The sequence below is a fragment of the Leptosomus discolor genome, chromosome 4 (genome assembly GCF_034619465.1).
Source record: "Leptosomus discolor isolate bLepDis1 chromosome 4, bLepDis1.hap2, whole genome shotgun sequence".
NCBI lineage: Eukaryota > Metazoa > Chordata > Aves > Leptosomiformes > Leptosomidae > Leptosomus > Leptosomus discolor.
The window spans coordinates 11,845,260-11,862,720 of NC_141394.1; the positions used below are offsets into that span (position 1 = coordinate 11,845,260).

At 41.5% G+C, this 17,461-nt stretch overlaps 1 protein-coding gene across 1 annotated transcript; it reads left to right on the forward strand.

Moving 5' to 3' along the window:
- The first annotated feature begins 3,806 nt into the window (after positions 1 to 3,806).
- Positions 3,807 to 6,193, forward strand: LOC104341771 (interleukin-8). Its single transcript, XM_009947830.2, has 4 exons — positions 3,807 to 3,867; positions 4,634 to 4,769; positions 5,502 to 5,585; positions 6,163 to 6,193. Exons 1-4 carry the CDS (start codon positions 3,807 to 3,809, stop codon positions 6,191 to 6,193), a joined length of 312 nt encoding a protein of 103 aa, XP_009946132.1.
- The last annotated feature ends 11,268 nt before the right edge of the window (positions 6,194 to 17,461 follow it).

The window sequence follows — 17,461 nt, forward strand, 5'->3', positions numbered from 1 at the left end:
AATATTACCAGATACCTTACATTAATATTGTCAATGACTTTTCATATTGAGTCAGACCAAATGAAACATTTCATTTAACCCACAATTTTTTAAACGAGAGCTACAATACAGTATTGACTGTTTTCAAGCACAGCTGAAACATACATCATAAATAAATATGCAGTCACATAAATATATACTTATACTATTGTATTTATAAATACATAAATTAAAAGGTAAATCAACTAAAAAGCTGGACTGCTGTTTTGTGATTCCAGAGGGATTTGGGAAAGTCCAGCACCTGCCGTGATCTGACTAAGGGTACACAACCATCTATATTTAGACATTTAACTTTGGAAAAAAATCACAAACTGCATCAGCTTTTCTCTTTTCTTTGCTATCACTTCCTCATACAGCAAGTCAAAAACCAGATGTGTATGAGACATTCTGCTTTGTACATATCTGCTCCCTGCACTCTGCCTCACTGTAAACTTCCACAAAAGTCTGCACAACACCGCGCCCAGTTTCCGAGTGGCACAAGCGATTCTTTCCCAGCTCCTGTATTTGCCTCTTCTGCTCTCCGTGAGCCAAGTGGAATGGCAGGGGAATGCCAAGCCCTTTGTGGGGAAAAGGAAGTGGCTTTGGAAGACAGAGTAGGATTTTTTCCCTGGGGAACAAGAGTAAGCTGGCAGAGAGGACGCACAGGAGACTGGAGTTGACAGAGTTCACCTTGCATAGGCTGAACCCCCATTCCAGCCAAAGCTTTGTCTCCTGGGCCTTTGGGGTCTTGTGGGCACAACTTCTCAAGTGAGAGGTCTGAATTGGTCTAAAAGAAGATGGATTTTTAATTTTCTTAGAGAGAGTAAGTTTATCAGCCCAGAGGCTGGAGCATTCCTCTGGAACTGGGCAACTCAAAACAGTAAGGGACTGGAGCCCAGCTCTCCCCCATCCCTCATGATGGTCTTGGCCACCCGACTAAACATGAATCCCCCTCAATGGGTCCCTCATGTTTGGGTGTCCTTTGCTACACACAAAGACTTTAAATGATCCCAGTCAAAATCCCAAAAGATTCCCTTTTGACTTCTTTGTTCATTAGGCAAGGCAGTGAGTCAGAAAAAGAAAAACCACTGGTTTGCATCCTGCGGCACGGAGAACACATCCTATACCCTGCCTTAACAGGCAAGGGAGGTATTTACTTCCCTTTTCAGCAGTCTTTCAGTAATCGGGCTATTGCATAACTGTTGTTTTGTTCATTACAAGCGTGCTTTTAACAGGGTTAAGCATGGAAGGTCTCTGCTTGCAGCGGTATCAGCTCGCTCAGTGACGTTATCCTTCAAAAGGAGCAGCAATTCCATTCGCACAAGTAATCTCTGACAGCTGGCGGGAAAACACACGCTGCCAAAATCAGATACTGGATTTGGAGTTCCCACAGGCAGGGGCTGGGATGAGATCCTGGGCAAAGTGTTGAAGGGATGGAAGGTGAACTTGGGCGAAGCACGGCACTCCCAGGAACACAGGTTAGGAGTGCCTGGCCGTTGGGCTTGATCACATGTCTGAACCTTTTCGTGCCACTATCGTATCTATTACACCCCCTTCACGTAGCCCCAATGAATCTGTGTCACATCAGAGAAAAAGCGGAGGTAGAGCAGATGCTTTAGCTCTCAGAAAACATAGTGAATTTTTATGTCATTACAAACATCCTGCTCTTTCAGACAGATACTTACTCTCAGCTCAGGGACAGGGTCAATCATATAGGTGGAGTAGGCTCTCAGCTTCACTTTTGACCTGGGGATTTCTGCAGATCTGTTACTGCCACACTCAGGAAATAGCTGAGTTTGCTGGTAAGGAGGGCAAACAGTCATTGGTTTTACTTGGGGATTTGAGGGGGAATTTCCTTTTTTTGCCTCAGATATTAATGACATTTCAGCGCACACCATAATTAGATAACAAAGCTGCAAAGAGTAACTAAGAAAAGTGGGATCCCTAATCACATTTTAATTACCCTGTGTGTGTGCATACATAAGTAGAGACACAGAGAGAAAGAGAGAGAACCCAAAAGAAAAGAATCAGCAAAACTTGATTCCAAATAAACTGGTTAAAGCTCCAACATCTACAATCTGATGCCAGTGAAACCACTCTGTTAATTTAACATAACATATACAACGCAATACAACATAAACAATAAAACATAACCTTCAGTGCCTGGTAAAATCCTCTCCTTTTTCACACCTTCAGAGAACTAAGTGTATGTTTCAGCAAAACTTTCTAAGACACACAGCTAAGGAGAAGCACCATGAGGAGTCAGAATACACCTCAGTAAGAGGTAGAAGAGACAAAACTTGGTGATATCTTTTCTTAGGCCAGCTGACACAGTGATGGGAAACAGATGAATTTTCATCACAGAGTTCCTTTTATCAAGTAAATTAATGACAAATGGTACACAGTAAACCATAATAAATTATGGGCAAACTACTACATTATTCCTATAAATAAGTTACAATGTTTTACATGTTAAAGATAGTAGAGTTTTTACAAAAACACCTCAGAATTGGGGAAAAGTACCTCTATAAATCCACAGATTACAGAAATATGAAGCCTTGAAGTTGGAGATGACGAGCAGCAAAAATTATCATGGTCCAAAGGACAATGTTTTTATGGCACTGAAACAGAATGGCTTCTCCAAAACCCATGCATTCCAGATGGGTTAAAACCCCAAATCTTCATTTAAGCAATGCATGAGCATTTGAGCCCAAGTCTTACCTTGAAATTGTCTCCCTTGCAAGGTCGTATCTCTACCAGCCCCAGCAAATAAACACTCAGCACTCGTGCAGAAAGGTTCTTTAACAGAAGTCTCTATAGCAGTGCCATAATACTTGACGTTATCTCCCTTTGCTAACACCTAAGGTTATGGTCACTGAAAAAGATTACAGAGAAGACTTATTAAAAATATCTAGACTTACAAAGGGAACAAAAGCAGTTGCATTCAACAGGTCATGCTATTTTGTTTGTGTACAAGGCTTCCTCTGTTCGTCATTCATTAACATGTGTGACATGAAAAATGCAGGCATGATTTTCAAAGCCGTTCAGAATTTAATATCTGCTTCCCACAGGAAGCTTTGAATACTGAAGTCTCAATTCCTTTACTGAACCGATAGTATTAGAGATTAATTTACTTCGTAAGACGTCACTTGAACAGAAAAAAAGAAAAGAACAAAAAAATTAAAATCATTAACATCAATAAAGCTGAGGCAAAATCCTGACCCCAGTGAAAAAGCTTTTCAATGATTTCAGGACTGCCTGATTTCCACTCCAGTGACTTAGAATCAGGTAAGCAGAAGCTATCACCATAAGTGGAGATAAGAAATTAAATATCTCAAGTATAGATCTGGCATCCCTATGAAGAACAGTTACTACCCTGAAGAAAATAATAAATAGTTATAACACAAATGTAACTCAAACCATCATAAAGTTCTATTACTAAATAAGGGTATGCATTAGAAAAAGTATGACATTTACAAAGTCTACAAAAGAAATTGGAATGCATAGCTATTACTTACATATTTTAATAAATTAATACATTATATCATTTTTAGCAGAATAATTCCTCGTCATAGAGGAAGGAGTTTCACAACAGTCATGTGACTCATTTTTACTACATCTGGGAAATTCCTCTAACGCAATCTACTTGCCAGCCGAGCACACAGGCTGGGCACAAAACGGTATATAAGCAAGATGGATCGTCCGGATCAGGCATCAGCATTCTCCGGGACAAGAGAGGTCACTGTTCCACAGAGCTAAACAATCCGGCGAAAAACTCCTGTGTAATCATGAACAGCAAACTTGCGGCTGTCCTGGCTCTCCTCCTGATCTCAGCGGCTATGTCCCAAGGTAAGGAAATTCCTCCCCAGCTCCCCATGGCTGTAGTATTCTCTAGGCATCTGCCGAGGTGCTTGTCCTTGCAGAGAGGGAGCTTTGTATTTATTTCAGCAAGTTAGTTTCTTTCGAGAGATTTTCAGCAACTTCTCTTCAGTCAGAAATCAAGTAGCCCTTGAACTGAAGAGTGACTGACATCTTGTGGGAACAATTTTAAGGATGCAACTTAAATGTGCTTTGTTTCTATGTTTCGCTTGAAGGGCATGCAGCTAGAGACAGGGTCTTCTTAAGTGTTTGAATGCTTCTCTCCCTTCCCACACAAAGAACAGCTTATGATCTCATATTTGTTACTTAATGATCACACTGCCTCACGCAAATAATATACAGCTGTGAACGGAGAACAAACAATATGAACATAGAAGCACGGACAAGCCTCCAATTAATGAAAAAATCTAGGGCTCTATCTTCTGTGTAGTTGCCAGTTTGTTGATCCGGATATTAAAACAATGCAAATAACTGTACAGCGTGGTCAGTACAAGTAACCACAAAATGCGTGGTTTCATTTTAAAAAGATGTGTTATTTTAGTTTTAAATGTACTTGGGCCTCAGCTCCTCTGAAACAAACAAGCGACTGATCTTTATAGTGTGAGGATTTAGGCAGCTTGGAGAAATGCAGTATTTTAATTGAGAGTGTTGTTAAAATAGAGCAGTAGTGCTTTATGCCTGGTCCAGTGACGGTAAGACACCCTCTCAAACTACAACACTCCTTTTCTGCTTGCAGGCAGGACCCTGGCAAGGATGGGAACCGAGCTCCGGTGCCAGTGCATAGCCACTCATTCGAAGTTCATCCCTCCTAAAGCCATTCAAGATGTGAAGCTGACACAGAGCGGCCCCCACTGCCAGAATGTCGAAGTCATGTAAGTCGCTCTGCAAGAGCCTCCCCCTTCCTCACCTGCACTCTGCTGCCGCTGCCAGGGCTTTTAGGCTTCCCCACAGTCAGCAGGCTGATGGGATCTAGTCGGTTTTGGGTATTCTTTTGAGAGACAGTTTTAATTAATACTCTGTTTTTATCATCTCTATGACCACACATATTCCTGAACTGATCATTATTTGTCTGTCATGGGACATACTAAATATTTTTGGTGGTAGAACATGAATTTCAAGGACTGGTCAGTTCTTAATACATGAGGTAATAATGTAGTTTAAATCCTTCATTTATTAGGCGAGCAAAACTCCCATTAAAACAGTCCATGTCAGTCTCAGAGAGAAAAATTAAGGTCCCACAAGCAGATTTAGGGAAAAAATGAAACTAACTGGTCTTGAATAGCATGGAGGAGGGACTAACTTGTTGAAATCCTTATACTGCTGAAACTCCTTTTCACCACTGGAGGTTTCAATCGTTGTGTAAGAAAGCTTTGCTACTGTAAACAAATTCAAACCAAGTACCCGTGTATATTGAGAAAGGTTTTGGGGAATGTGTGACTGTTTTGAGAGGCAGTTTTGGAATACATATAACAAAATGGCCAAGTCTAACCTACTGCAGTTGGGTTGAATTTACACCAACTAATCTAAAATGCAATACTACATTCTGTGAGTAAAACAAATCCATGTAGTAGTTTCCTGACTTTTCTTTATTCACTGTTTTGCAGAGCTACTCTGAAGGACGGCAGAGAGGTGTGCTTGGAGCCCACTGCTCCCTGGGTACAGCTGATCATAAAGGCAATTTTGGCCAAGTAAGTTCCATTCCTTTTCAATTTGGGCAGTTAAGAGGTAAAGGCCAATTTGTAGGATTTCTTACTGATACTTTCCATGTTCTATGAATCAGATTTAAAGAACAAGGAAACTTGCTGTTTAGTTACAGAATTAGTCTTAGTCTTTCTGACTCTGCTGCAGGGTCTTTGTTCAAGCTGATAAGTCACTACTAAACCTTTGAGTACCAGCAACTCTGTCTGGAGGGAAAGGAACACAGAAATGTTTGGCTCCCTTTGAAAAATGAGGCTTTAAAAATTCATCTTCCCCTTACTTACAGTAGCTTATGTCAGTAATTCACATTTCCAAGTTAATGAGTTTCTTGATGCGAGTAAATGCAGAAACTCATGCTGCAGAAGTTTCCTAGCCGGGCACTAGATACACACGCACTGGGATTTCAGTAATTGCTTTCAAAACATCAACTTTATTCTCTCTGTGCCTCAAGATAGCCCATAGAGTTGGAAACAGACTGGTCATCCTTAACTGTTCATGCAATGCTAAGCAATGATAAGCATTCTTGAACCTCCTTCTAAATTACCCTCTTCCCTTACCTCTTAACAGGGCTCAACTCAATTCTGACTCACCAGTGTAAGAAACACCAGGACAGAAAAAATCTGGGAACTGCTCCAGCTCCTCCATTGAGAGAAATGTTCGGGAAATGCATTGTTCAGCCAGTGTACCAACTTCCACCTCCTGCATCAGTGTTATCGTGTTAGTTATGGATTAGTTTATTTATTTATTTATTTATTTAACTGCATCTATTTAAGAAAGTCTCTCAAAATGGTCAGTGTTGTGTGTGGGACATGCTGTTCATTGACACTGAAGATGCTGAACAGCAGAAGTGGTTTGCTAAAAGAAATGAAGAACTCTTGGCAGCCACTTCAGCCAACACAATTAGTTAAGTGCAAGGCACTTACAGCACAGCTTACTTACACTAAGCCTTACTATTTTGCTATGATACCAGCAAACTGATAATTCCTCCTGCTCCCCTGGAGCGCGCTAGTATGTTGTGTCAACAACAGTTTCTGAACCACAGTCAGCCTGTGGCTGCACTGTGAACTGTGATTTCTGACTTTAAAAATCTAGCCTACAGAATCTCTAAGACAGTGGGTTTGCTGTTTATTTATTGTGACTTCCATGGTATTTATAAATGTATTTATTGAGGAGTTTCTATACAAGAGATAAAATGATAATAATTTATTTCATTTGTACTGGATTTTCCGTTCCTACTATTCATTCCTTAAGAAATATTCACAGTCTCATTACTCTGTACAAGGACTTAGTTGTATGTCAAATTAGCTACTCAATCAGCTAATGGAAAAAACTGCATCTTACATACACAGAATTTGCTTGTGAGAGTGTTAGATATTCTTAACAATATATTATTAAATGTTTTCTACAAAAAGATCTGTTTGTTATCTGTTTGTTATTTTACATTTTCCTTTGCTTTATTTGGAAACAAGTCTGCTTCATTTTTGCAACCTCAACCTGATTTCTAGAACTGAAATGAACATTTTAAGCACACGGTACCATAACCCACCCCGTTATGTTAACCCAACATTACTGAACACAATAACAAACTCTTAGGGTAGGGTAAAATGCTCACTCTTCTCTCCTCAGGCTATTCTCAATCCTTGGAGACTGGTGGGCTCCTTATTTAAGTACCTTCCAGACAAGTGAATTTTACCCTGACATGCCTAAACACTGCCAGTGTCCAGAGCAGCCCCAGAGGTGTAAATCTTTACTACATCCAAGGCCACTATTTGACTATCAAAATGGGAATTTGTGACCTTTCCTTTGGGTACTCAAACATCAAACATTTGCCCTTGTGCAACAACTGCTTCTTATTCCGATCCCTGAACTGAAGGCTGCTGAGTACACGACGCCTGCCTCTTTTCAACGGCCCGGCCATTCACCCCCGTCATGCACAGGCACTGATGCTTGGCCCCTTTGGGAGAGAAGCACTCATAATGAAGAGGAACACTGAGGAAGGATTCTGGCAGATAAACTGGGATGCTTCATATAGTTACTGCCCCATCTCCTGTCCCATGGATACCGTGGGACAGCACAGCTCTCATGGGTGTAAGATGTCTTCCCATAGGAGTCCTGGTGCAGTTCGTAGGACAGTAGTATAAACCACTCATGCTTAAGAATTCGCTGAAATCCTCAGCTTAAAGTGCCACAGCGGCCAAATGAAAGCCAGCAACATGTTGGGCATCTTCAAGAAGGGAACTAAGAATAAGAGAGAGGGCACAGGTTTAAAGCCTGTTGCTTCAAACTAGCGTACACCTGTTTATTGAGGCAGGCACGCTTTTATTTCACTTTTACCTACGATCTAGATAGTCTTAAAAAAGTAGAATGATTTTTGCCACATAACTTTGTAACCATAAAATATGACAGCTGTCTTAGGCTTGCTTCTTCTTGAAGACCCTTCGCAGTAAGACTGGTGTCAGTCCTCTCCTCAACCCATATTAATTCGACATCAGTTTGAGACGTTCAGCCACTTGAACTCTAAACAATGTGCCCTGTGGCCCTCCAGTTATCAGGCCATGCAGAAGCCATAGGAGAAAACGGCACCCTTTGAAAACACACAAGTGTCTTTGGGCGTGTGCGTGCATGTCTGTGTAACACACCAGAAAGCTGACCAGGCGGTGAGTAAGGGTCAGCACAGTTGCACCACAATGAAAGGAAGGACCCTGAGATGTCACTGCAGCTAACTACATGTTCTTGTCCATCTTCTCCTTCTCCCAGTCACCTTCTGCTCCCCTTGGCCACTTCATTTAGCATCTAAACTGTATTTCTACAACCTGTCAGAAGGTCATTCCAGGTTACAGCTGCCATGTGTATTCATCACCCTCCATTAATTTCTCTGCTGCCCTCCTCGCAATTAAATGTAGCTGAGGTGTCTACATGTCCTTTCTGTCCTCAGCTATTTTCTTGGTCCCTTACTTCATCTTCTGTTCAAACCATTTTCACTTCCTTCCTTCACCAACAATTTCACTTTGGAGGCAAGAGGACAGTACCAACAACCAACCAACCAAATGGCAATCTTGTGTCATTTCCTTATCCTCAAACTTCCCTTTCTATGCCTGGTTGCTGTAGTTCTGCTCTTTTATCAAAAGCCTTTTCAATCACAAACTGTAATTTGTTCCCTTGAGTTTCAATGTTATGTTCTTATAATACCAAAAGTATATTTCTCTCTCATGTATAAGTGCAAGCCATAGAGGAAGTCATTGAAAGAAATACTGGAAAGTCCCTGAAAAACACTTTTAACTCTTGTTAGAAGAATAGAGAACACAAACATTGGTTTGCTGGCCTCCACTTCTTTGTCTGTGCTCGACTAATACAAACATCCTGGTTATGTATCAGGTGACACATCCATCATCCATGCTTTACTTGCCTTTGTCTAGGGATTGCTGCTCATTCTGGAAATGATTGCATTTCTTATGTTGTTATCACACAACAAGGGGAAATCCCAGGAAAATTACACATAGCGCTGGCTTGATATTGCAGACTTGTTCTAAGCGTTACATTTATTCTTGTTTATAACAGGGTATTGTGAGTGACTCCACAGGAAATGGATCCTTTGGAAATCATACAGACTGCCACAGAAACTTCTGGGTCAGCAAACAGGCGTTTTGTTTCAGTCTGCAAAAGTGAAACAAGAATTTGGCCACCTATAAAAATAAGACTGAGATCTCTGTTGTTGAAAACCACAGTGAAAATTTATTCTTAACATTACCTGCAGTCAATTACTTTTAATAATAGCTATAAGTGCCAGTCAGTGCACAGACGACTTCACAAGTTCTGTGGATTTCTAGGGAGGAAGACACTATGCATGGAAGAAGAGTCTGGAAGGTAGGCTGAGAATCTAAGCACAATTCGGAAGTCACAAAAGGAGTAAGCTGTTTTCCTTTAGTCAGATCTAGTGTGTAGCTAGAGTTCAGTTGCAAACTCTGGACTATTACAGCTGCATATCTACAGTACTTCAAACCCATCACACTTTTGGCCTGCTCAACATCTTGTGACAATGATTTCTACCGTTTAATCACACGCTGTAGAAGTACACACATCTGCTTGCCTTCAATGTGATACGTTGAAAGCAATATAATGTTCTCATTATTTTCTCTTTTTTTCCCCATAATTCCTTTCTAAATTGCTTCCTAAAACTCTAGATGCCTTGTTGACTGCCATAAGACATTGTACAGTTCTACAAAAACATCAGACCTGTGACACCCAAAACTATTTCCTTGGGGGCAACAGCTAATTTACAACCCCTTCTGCACATATGCAGTTAGGCTACGGGTACAACCAGGCTCGCTGACAGCAAGCTTCACCCGCCCTTTCACGAAACAGGAAGCGTTGTGACATCTTTCTGCAACTTTCTGCAGGCATATTCAACATAGCTATGCTCAATAATTTTGCATCATTAACAAATATAATTTATTTTAAACAATTCTTATTTTGTATCGCTATGAAAGTGGGATCAAGACACAAGTGTGGAAATGCTGAGAGGATCTTCAATGAACTACAAGCATTCCAGGATTAAGAAAAATGCCAGGCCCCTGGGCTGCTGCTCATCCCTCTGCCCTCTGAACTACGCTTGTGTCTATGGCAGCCTGTTTAGATTACCTTGATGGGACAGACAAGATGGAACGCACCCTGCGTTTGCTCCACAGGGGATGCAAGCGCAGAGTTTCAGGGGGCTGACTTGAGGGTGTTCCCTGTAATAGAGCTGAGGGGTGCTTGGCCTTTGGGTTTGCTGCTCAAGCTTCTGCCACCTAAGCTACTCTCTTATTCCATCTGACTTCTACTGTCTTACGATCACAGAAAAACTCAGCAAATTAAAGGAATCAGGCAGTGCCATGGAGATTTTCCCTCTGGGAAATAATGAATGACTTAAGAGAAACTAAAAAAGGGCAGATGATAGGAAGACAAATGTTAAATCCAAGAAATGGAAACTTCTTTTTTTTTAAACTATTTGCAGTGTATTCTTTCTTCCTTTACCATTTTATGAAGTGTAGGACACATATACGAGGCACAGTTACCTGTCCTCTTGACTCCCATCTCAGCGTTCTGCTAGTGTATATTCAAACTACAGCAACCTTCAGCAGTGATTACCGCTAACTTTCGACAGGACTTTTTACGTCTCACTTTGTAGTGACTTTTTAAAATCCAAATAAGAAGGAACACATACATTTGCTGAAAACAAACTCTCTCCTCTTCAATGCACTTGAAGAAAGCTCTGTTTATACCTATGAACCTTCAATAACACCAAAGCACTAACAGAAGACATTCTTGCCCCATTAGCTGAATGCTAAAGCATTCAGTGGAAGATTTCATGAACAGTAAGACATGCTAGGGAAAGCCTGGATCGCGTGTGTTTCTTTTTACTTGATGCAGAACTTCTAGAAGGAATCAGACTGCAGGAGAATGGGCCACTGCGTGGGGGCAAAGCATAAGCATCAAGGAAACAATTAATGCTATAGCCAAAAAGAAAGGTCTCCTCACTGAAAGGCAGCACCTACGTAGAGTACTCAGGAAAGCACTCCCACCTGCTATAACGGGAGGTCATTAATGAGCAGACATGTTCTTCCCTTGGCCAGGCTTTCACAGAAGTAAAGGAGAAAAAATATATACCACGCAAAGGAAAGGACCAAAGAGCAGAACTTGAAACATCACCTGCCAGCACCCGATCTTGGACATGGGACAGAACTGTTGCAGTGTTCCTTCCCATACTGGGACGTCCAGGGTGCAACCCTCCTCAATGCCTACAGCACTTCAGATTTCAGCCTCCACTGCTGTTCAGCTTGGGTTTTTCCACTAACTGAAACTACACAAAATTTATCTGAATTAAAACTAAAAAAACACATTGGAATAACAAAGGTACCTAAATCCTTAGGCAGTTTTAAAAAGAACAGCCGAAGTCCATTTGCAGAGCCACCTGCAATGCTTATCTTCATTTAAATCTCCTGGGCTGACAAGAAATTACTCTTGATCAGGAAGGGAAAGCAGTCAAAACAGAGAGAGGACTCATTTCTCTGTTTGTTTAGGTAGGCCTCTCTTCCCTTGCCATGTGCTTGAAACCAAAGTGGCCTGCTGTAGTTGCTTTTTTTGTAGGTAGAAAGAAAAAGTAGAAATTTGCTTTATGTTCAATTCTACAACACTATGTTTGAAATACAGTTCTGGTATTCCCACTAAAACTACATGTTTCACAAAAAGCAAAAAGGCAATGTCTTAAAACACATTAACTGTTAACATGCCGAGAACACAAAATGGCAAGCAAGGATATGGACATTCAAATGCCCAGGAAAATAAGCTACAGAAATTAGTCAGTGAAGCTATACCGCTGATATAATGTAAATGGATTTTTTTTGCTATAAATTTGTGCCTGTCTTATGTCTGGTTACATTTCTGTCCTTAGCAAAGTTTCCAGTGTGAACAGCAAGTTCACTACAGCCCAGGGTGACATGCTGCTCACAGGAAGATTTTATCTTTTGCAACATTTGGGAATTTTTATGGCATAACCAAACACTGAACATGAAACCCAGATTCTGAGGGTGCGATACATAAAGAGGATGAATTACACTTCCCAGATGTCCATAATGCTCTGAAACAAGCCACACCTACCCAGACTGAAATCTCTTCTCTACTCATGAATGGCATTGCCGTTGCCCTGGCTCTTCCTGGTATGAGGAGCTGTGTCCAAAGGCGAGAGCAAATTTTTCTAGTCCTTATGACTAATACCAGAGCAGCTTTCCAAAACTACCCCGTGACCTACCTGTTAAAACCCAAGCCCGTGTTTGTATGCATAGGCCACTACAAAAACCTGACAAATGACTGCCAGTCTGAGCAGCCTACACTCATTGAGAAAGCTACCCATCCTGCTCCCAGTACCTGCTCTGAACTCCTGGCATATATTTAAAAAAACAGTCCACTCACACTAGAAAATGATTTGTGTCCTATTTTCTACTTTCTCTGACCTCATTCTGGCTCAGGTAATATTTTCATTTATGCAGTATTCATTTTTCTTAACTTTGTATGACAGAGACACAGAGATTGGTTTGTGTTTGTTTTTCCACTGTAACAATTATTCTATATGAAAAAGGACCGTACAGAGGGAAGAAGCATCTATATACATGCTTCAAAGCAACAACAAATAAATAATTAAAAGGCATTAAAGCCTATTTCATATGATATAACTAACTATAAATTGTGGTTATATCAGGTTCCAGTTGCTTGAAAACAAACCTTTAGGGTTTTTTTAATATTTGGGCAGTTTAGAATGAGGATTAGAGGCAATCCTTTATTCAGGTTTTGTCAATACGAGAATATTCTTCTAACACAAGAGCTAGGGCCATCATGTAAAGGTAAAGGAAGCAAAGTTCAGGGAAACAATAACAGGTGGTTCTTCATGCAACAAACACTTGACCTGCGGAACTCCTCACCAAAGGATTTTGTGCATTTAAAAAGTGTACAGAGACTGAAGACAAGATTCAACAAGAACATAGAAAAAAATCCACTGAGGACGCCTAGTTGCACAGAAATGCCACCCAGGCTGGGAAAGCCCTGCTCTCAAATTGGCTAGAGTGTGAAAACATTCCAGACAAGCAGCCCCAAACGCTTGTCCTCTTCTTTTCCTCTTTTCCAAGGTATCTGCTCTTTTCCAAGGCATCCCCAGCTCAGGAATAAAATACCAGCTTCCACGGACCTTCACTCTGCTCCTCAATGGCCATCCCTACATTCTCTGGTGTACATCACAATCCTGTGCAATTATGAAGGAAAATTAGAAGTCACATTGGAGATGCAAGAACTAGGCGACCTGCCTGAATCAGATTTGTACAGGATTACACTAGTGCCAGTGTCTGATAATACCTCCTTAATGATGCTTTTTAGAAATATTTAATGGTTGTTGTCTAGTTAAAAATAAATATTATCAAGAAATACATGTAATAGCATTTCTGGATATGCTGAAAAACACGCAAAATTAGTTCCTGTGATATTAATCCAATTTCACCCCAAGCACTACAGGCATGACATAACAGTGCCACTAACTCCAGCACTGACCTCAGCTTAGGCTTTTACAGACTGCCTCTTTATCCATGGGGACAAAAACTACAACAAAAAACCTCTCACCAACTCACGTGCCCTGCTGCTAGCGAATTGTTCTTCTAATTGTTAAGAGTCATTAATTCTATCTGTTGCTCACAAACGACTTTTCCATCTACAAAGAAATGCAAGAAGTAATTTCAGATCAACATTTCAGCCTCACTGATGGGAATCTGAAGCCCAGCAATGTTCTTCTGTGGGAATGCAGTGATTGCTTCTAGGCACATAGGCTTAGTCTCTAAAACAATGTGACTCACTGACTCAATTTGCTTCCTTTTACCGTCTCAACAATCACATATGACTGATAGGAAGTGTATTTCGTGACCCTGCAATCAAACATGTCCTCTGAGCTGCAGTGTTGGAAATCCTGCATTTTCTACTTGTAAGAAAGGCTGTAAATTAAATGGCCACATTCAGAATATTTCTGAATGCCAAGTATTTGATCTGAGTGAGAAAACACGTTTGCCTACATAAATTCTTTCCTGATTTACACTAATCTTTAGGGTCTCTGACAGCTTAAGACAACAGATATTCTTCAGTTCAGTTGAGTCACCACGAATCAGAAGTTACTATAATGCCCTCAAATTCCAATACAGCTGCCTCCTGGTATTAAAGATGCAGATAAATATTTAGGGGAACTTTTTCCTCAGGGTGACCTAACTTAATCAAGGCACATGCCTAATTCCAACTGACTTCAACCACTGCGCTGCAGGAGCTTTCCGATGTCCACCTGAAACAGCCTGCAAACGATACCAGATCCGCAAGACAGGCCACAAGATACAATGTTCCTCATGTGCTCAAAAAAAGCTGCTTTGCTCCTGCTACATTAGGAGGTCATTTACCTTTTCTTCACCACTCTCACATTTGCATTTAAGATCATCGAGGCTTGTTTGGATAAGAAGGGTAGTGTCAGCAAACACAGGAACCTCTTCTGTTCATCTAACCTCCTCTCTCTGGCTAGCCTCAGCTCTTCTGCATGGTGAAGTGCCTGTGAGCTCCACACCAGGGCATTTCTTTCTGAGTGAGATTGAAAAATAACTTTTTACATCACTGCTGCCTTCAGCAGAAACTGCTGCTATCCCCCTTCTCCTCCTATCTCATCTCCACATTTCTTCATTCCTTCCAACCCTTCAGCAGCCTAACATGCAGCTCCTTTCTCCTGACCCGCTCTTGCCATGAACACCTGTGTTGGTGTAATCAATGAGAGGGAATCAAGGCTAGGAATGAGTATCTGTAGTGGGATGGGGACCATTCAAACCAATACAAAGACCAGTGCTACCAACTGTTAAACAGTAGTCTCAGATCACAGTGCTCTGGTTTCCTCACTCAGTGGCAATGCACTAGTTTGTCCACATTTAGATGTAGAGTGAAGCGAGAACAGGATTTGAGCTCTAGCATTTAACTACCACATTAACAGCTTGAGTTTGGGGCATGGTGATGCCCTGTAATGATCTGAACAAGTACCAGACAATGCAAAGGCTTTATGCAATCCTTGTACCTTTACGTTTAGCTTTAGTTTATTTTTACTCCTGATAGGCATATATTAACAGATTCTAGACTCCTTAGAAGGTATCCTGTATGATTCTGTGAGACCAAAGACTTTCAACCCCATAGCACCCTACAGTAACTGGCTTTGAAAGAAACAGAAACAGAAATTCTACACAGTGAAATTTCTTTCCCGTGGGACAGCAAATAAAAGGCTTAGAAACAGCAGGCATTTGAATCCCACCCCATTTCTGGGGAAAACATAGGAAGTGAGCTATTTATTTGCTCAAGGAAGCTGAGACATTATTCAGTAACACCCTAACCATAATGAGCAGAGCATATATACTCAAAGCAGTCAACTGCACTGTTCCATTCAATTCTAATCTGTGCTACTGGGCATTTGGTATATTGCATGTATGCTTACGGCTGATGTTTGCATGGTAAAGGGGGGGGGTTTGGTTCTGAAGAGCACCACTCCTTCCTCCTGCTTTGAATGCTAAAAGTATTCTGGAGACAGAGCGCAAGTCCTTTTCAATCCGCGTGCCACACCTCCTGCCCTTTTCAGACTCACAGAGCTGAAAATGAACCAGACGCTCACTACCAGCTAGGTTTTTCTTTCTTTTTTTGTCCCTCCGTTATACTTCACCACTATTACTGTGTCAGGTATCTGGAAGTGCTTTTTCAAGCACTGAGTTCACAGGTCTGGTAAGTACACAGTAATGACTGGTTCCTTGGTGGTCATGAGATGCTGGTGCATCTGAGTCACCTTCTTATTCCCCAGGGGCACTCTCCTTTCTCCAAGCAGTGCTACGTTATCACAATGATTACAAAAGCCGAAGGGCACTGCCATCTCCCTCAGCACCATCGCTTCTTCGAGGTTCCTAATTTGTTCTCTTGCATTATGGCACAGCCTCTCACAGGAAACAGAGCACCTCCAGGCCCTTGCTGGGCAAAATGACCACGATACTCTAACTTGATAATAGCCATCCACTACTTTTTTGTACAAGTGGCTATTTCTGCTGCTCCTGAGGCTCCTACCATCTGCAGCCATCTACACAGCTACAGATGGGATATTTGCCTTCTGCATTAGGAATCCCCGACAGCCCATTGTGTTACCATAAAACAGAAATAAACACACTAGCGTGTCAGATGGAAAACCACACTGCCTCAGGAATAGCTGACAAGTGGATCCAGCGTCCGTAGTTTGAGGGTGGGAACCTTTTTCACAGTGTTAGGCTAGACTGCTGAACAGACCCAGCAGTTCAGTTTTGATTCACCATCCAAAGCCTGTTGAGACACCTGGCCCCCATACATAGACAGGAAGTAGATATCTAAGCACCTTGGAAGATCTGTGTCTCTGGAATACTTATTTTCAAACAATGAAACTTGCCTTTATGAGCAAGCCTTGCTTGATTTACTCAATCCACAGACACCTTGCTTCCATGCAGAACTAGCCTCCAAGTATGTACTATCTGCAACAAGAGTGTTCTGGGACATTTCCATCCTTAATGCTTCTTAGGACCAGGACTGGGTTACTCTTTATACCTGCTGCGTCAACGTCTCTCATAACTGCTGTGGTTAGCCCTGCGAATGCCACAGGAACAACATGTGAGAACTGACTCCTGAAAAACACGTAATCTGTGAAAAGCTCTAGAGGAGCACAAGGATTTCTTCCTCACACGTGGCTTTACATCTCTGGTTGCCTCATGCTGTACAAGCTTGTGATATCAACATTAAAACTGGTTTGAACAGAGAATGAAGGGGAATGTCCAGGTATGGATGCACCAGGAGGAATGGCAGAGGGACTCTAAGAATAGCATGTATGGACGGTGTCAGGATCCTAGCACGCCTCCATGTGGCTTCTGAGGTAGTGATGCAGAAGACAAGTGACAGTGAGTAAATACAGTATAGGCAGCATCATGGGTTAAGGTTAAAGCATACTGAAACTGATACAACCACTGTCTTTCATCAATAATATTTTTTATGAACAAGTAGTATCTCTTCCACATGAAAAAATTAGCAGCAAAACAAAAGCCTGTTTCACCATGCAAAATAAAGACCTATGAAAAGCACACACAAGTAAAGGGATATCGCAGATAGACGTAAGCCAGACTGAGTAATAACCACTCCCAGCAGCTCCATCTAAAACAACGGTTTTGAGAGCTCTCCCCAATTCTCGGAGCTGCACAAACGAGCCAGCTGCATCCAACTCCCAGTCAGGTTAACATCTGGCTTTTCAACATCCCCTGCCACATCCTGGTCTCCA

Bases quoted from the DNA above. Each gene is read 5' to 3' on its own strand.
- LOC104341771 (XM_009947830.2), top strand. From the start codon at position 3,807: ATGAACAGCAAACTTGCGGCTGTCCTGGCTCTCCTCCTGATCTCAGCG. The intron at 3,868-4,633 runs GTAAGGAAATTC...TTCTGCTTGCAG, and splicing joins CTCAGCGGCTATGTCCCAAG to GCAGGACCCTGGCAAGGATG. The intron at 5,586-6,162 runs GTAAGTTCCATT...ACCTCTTAACAG, and splicing joins ATAAAGGCAATTTTGGCCAA to GGCTCAACTCAATTCTGACT.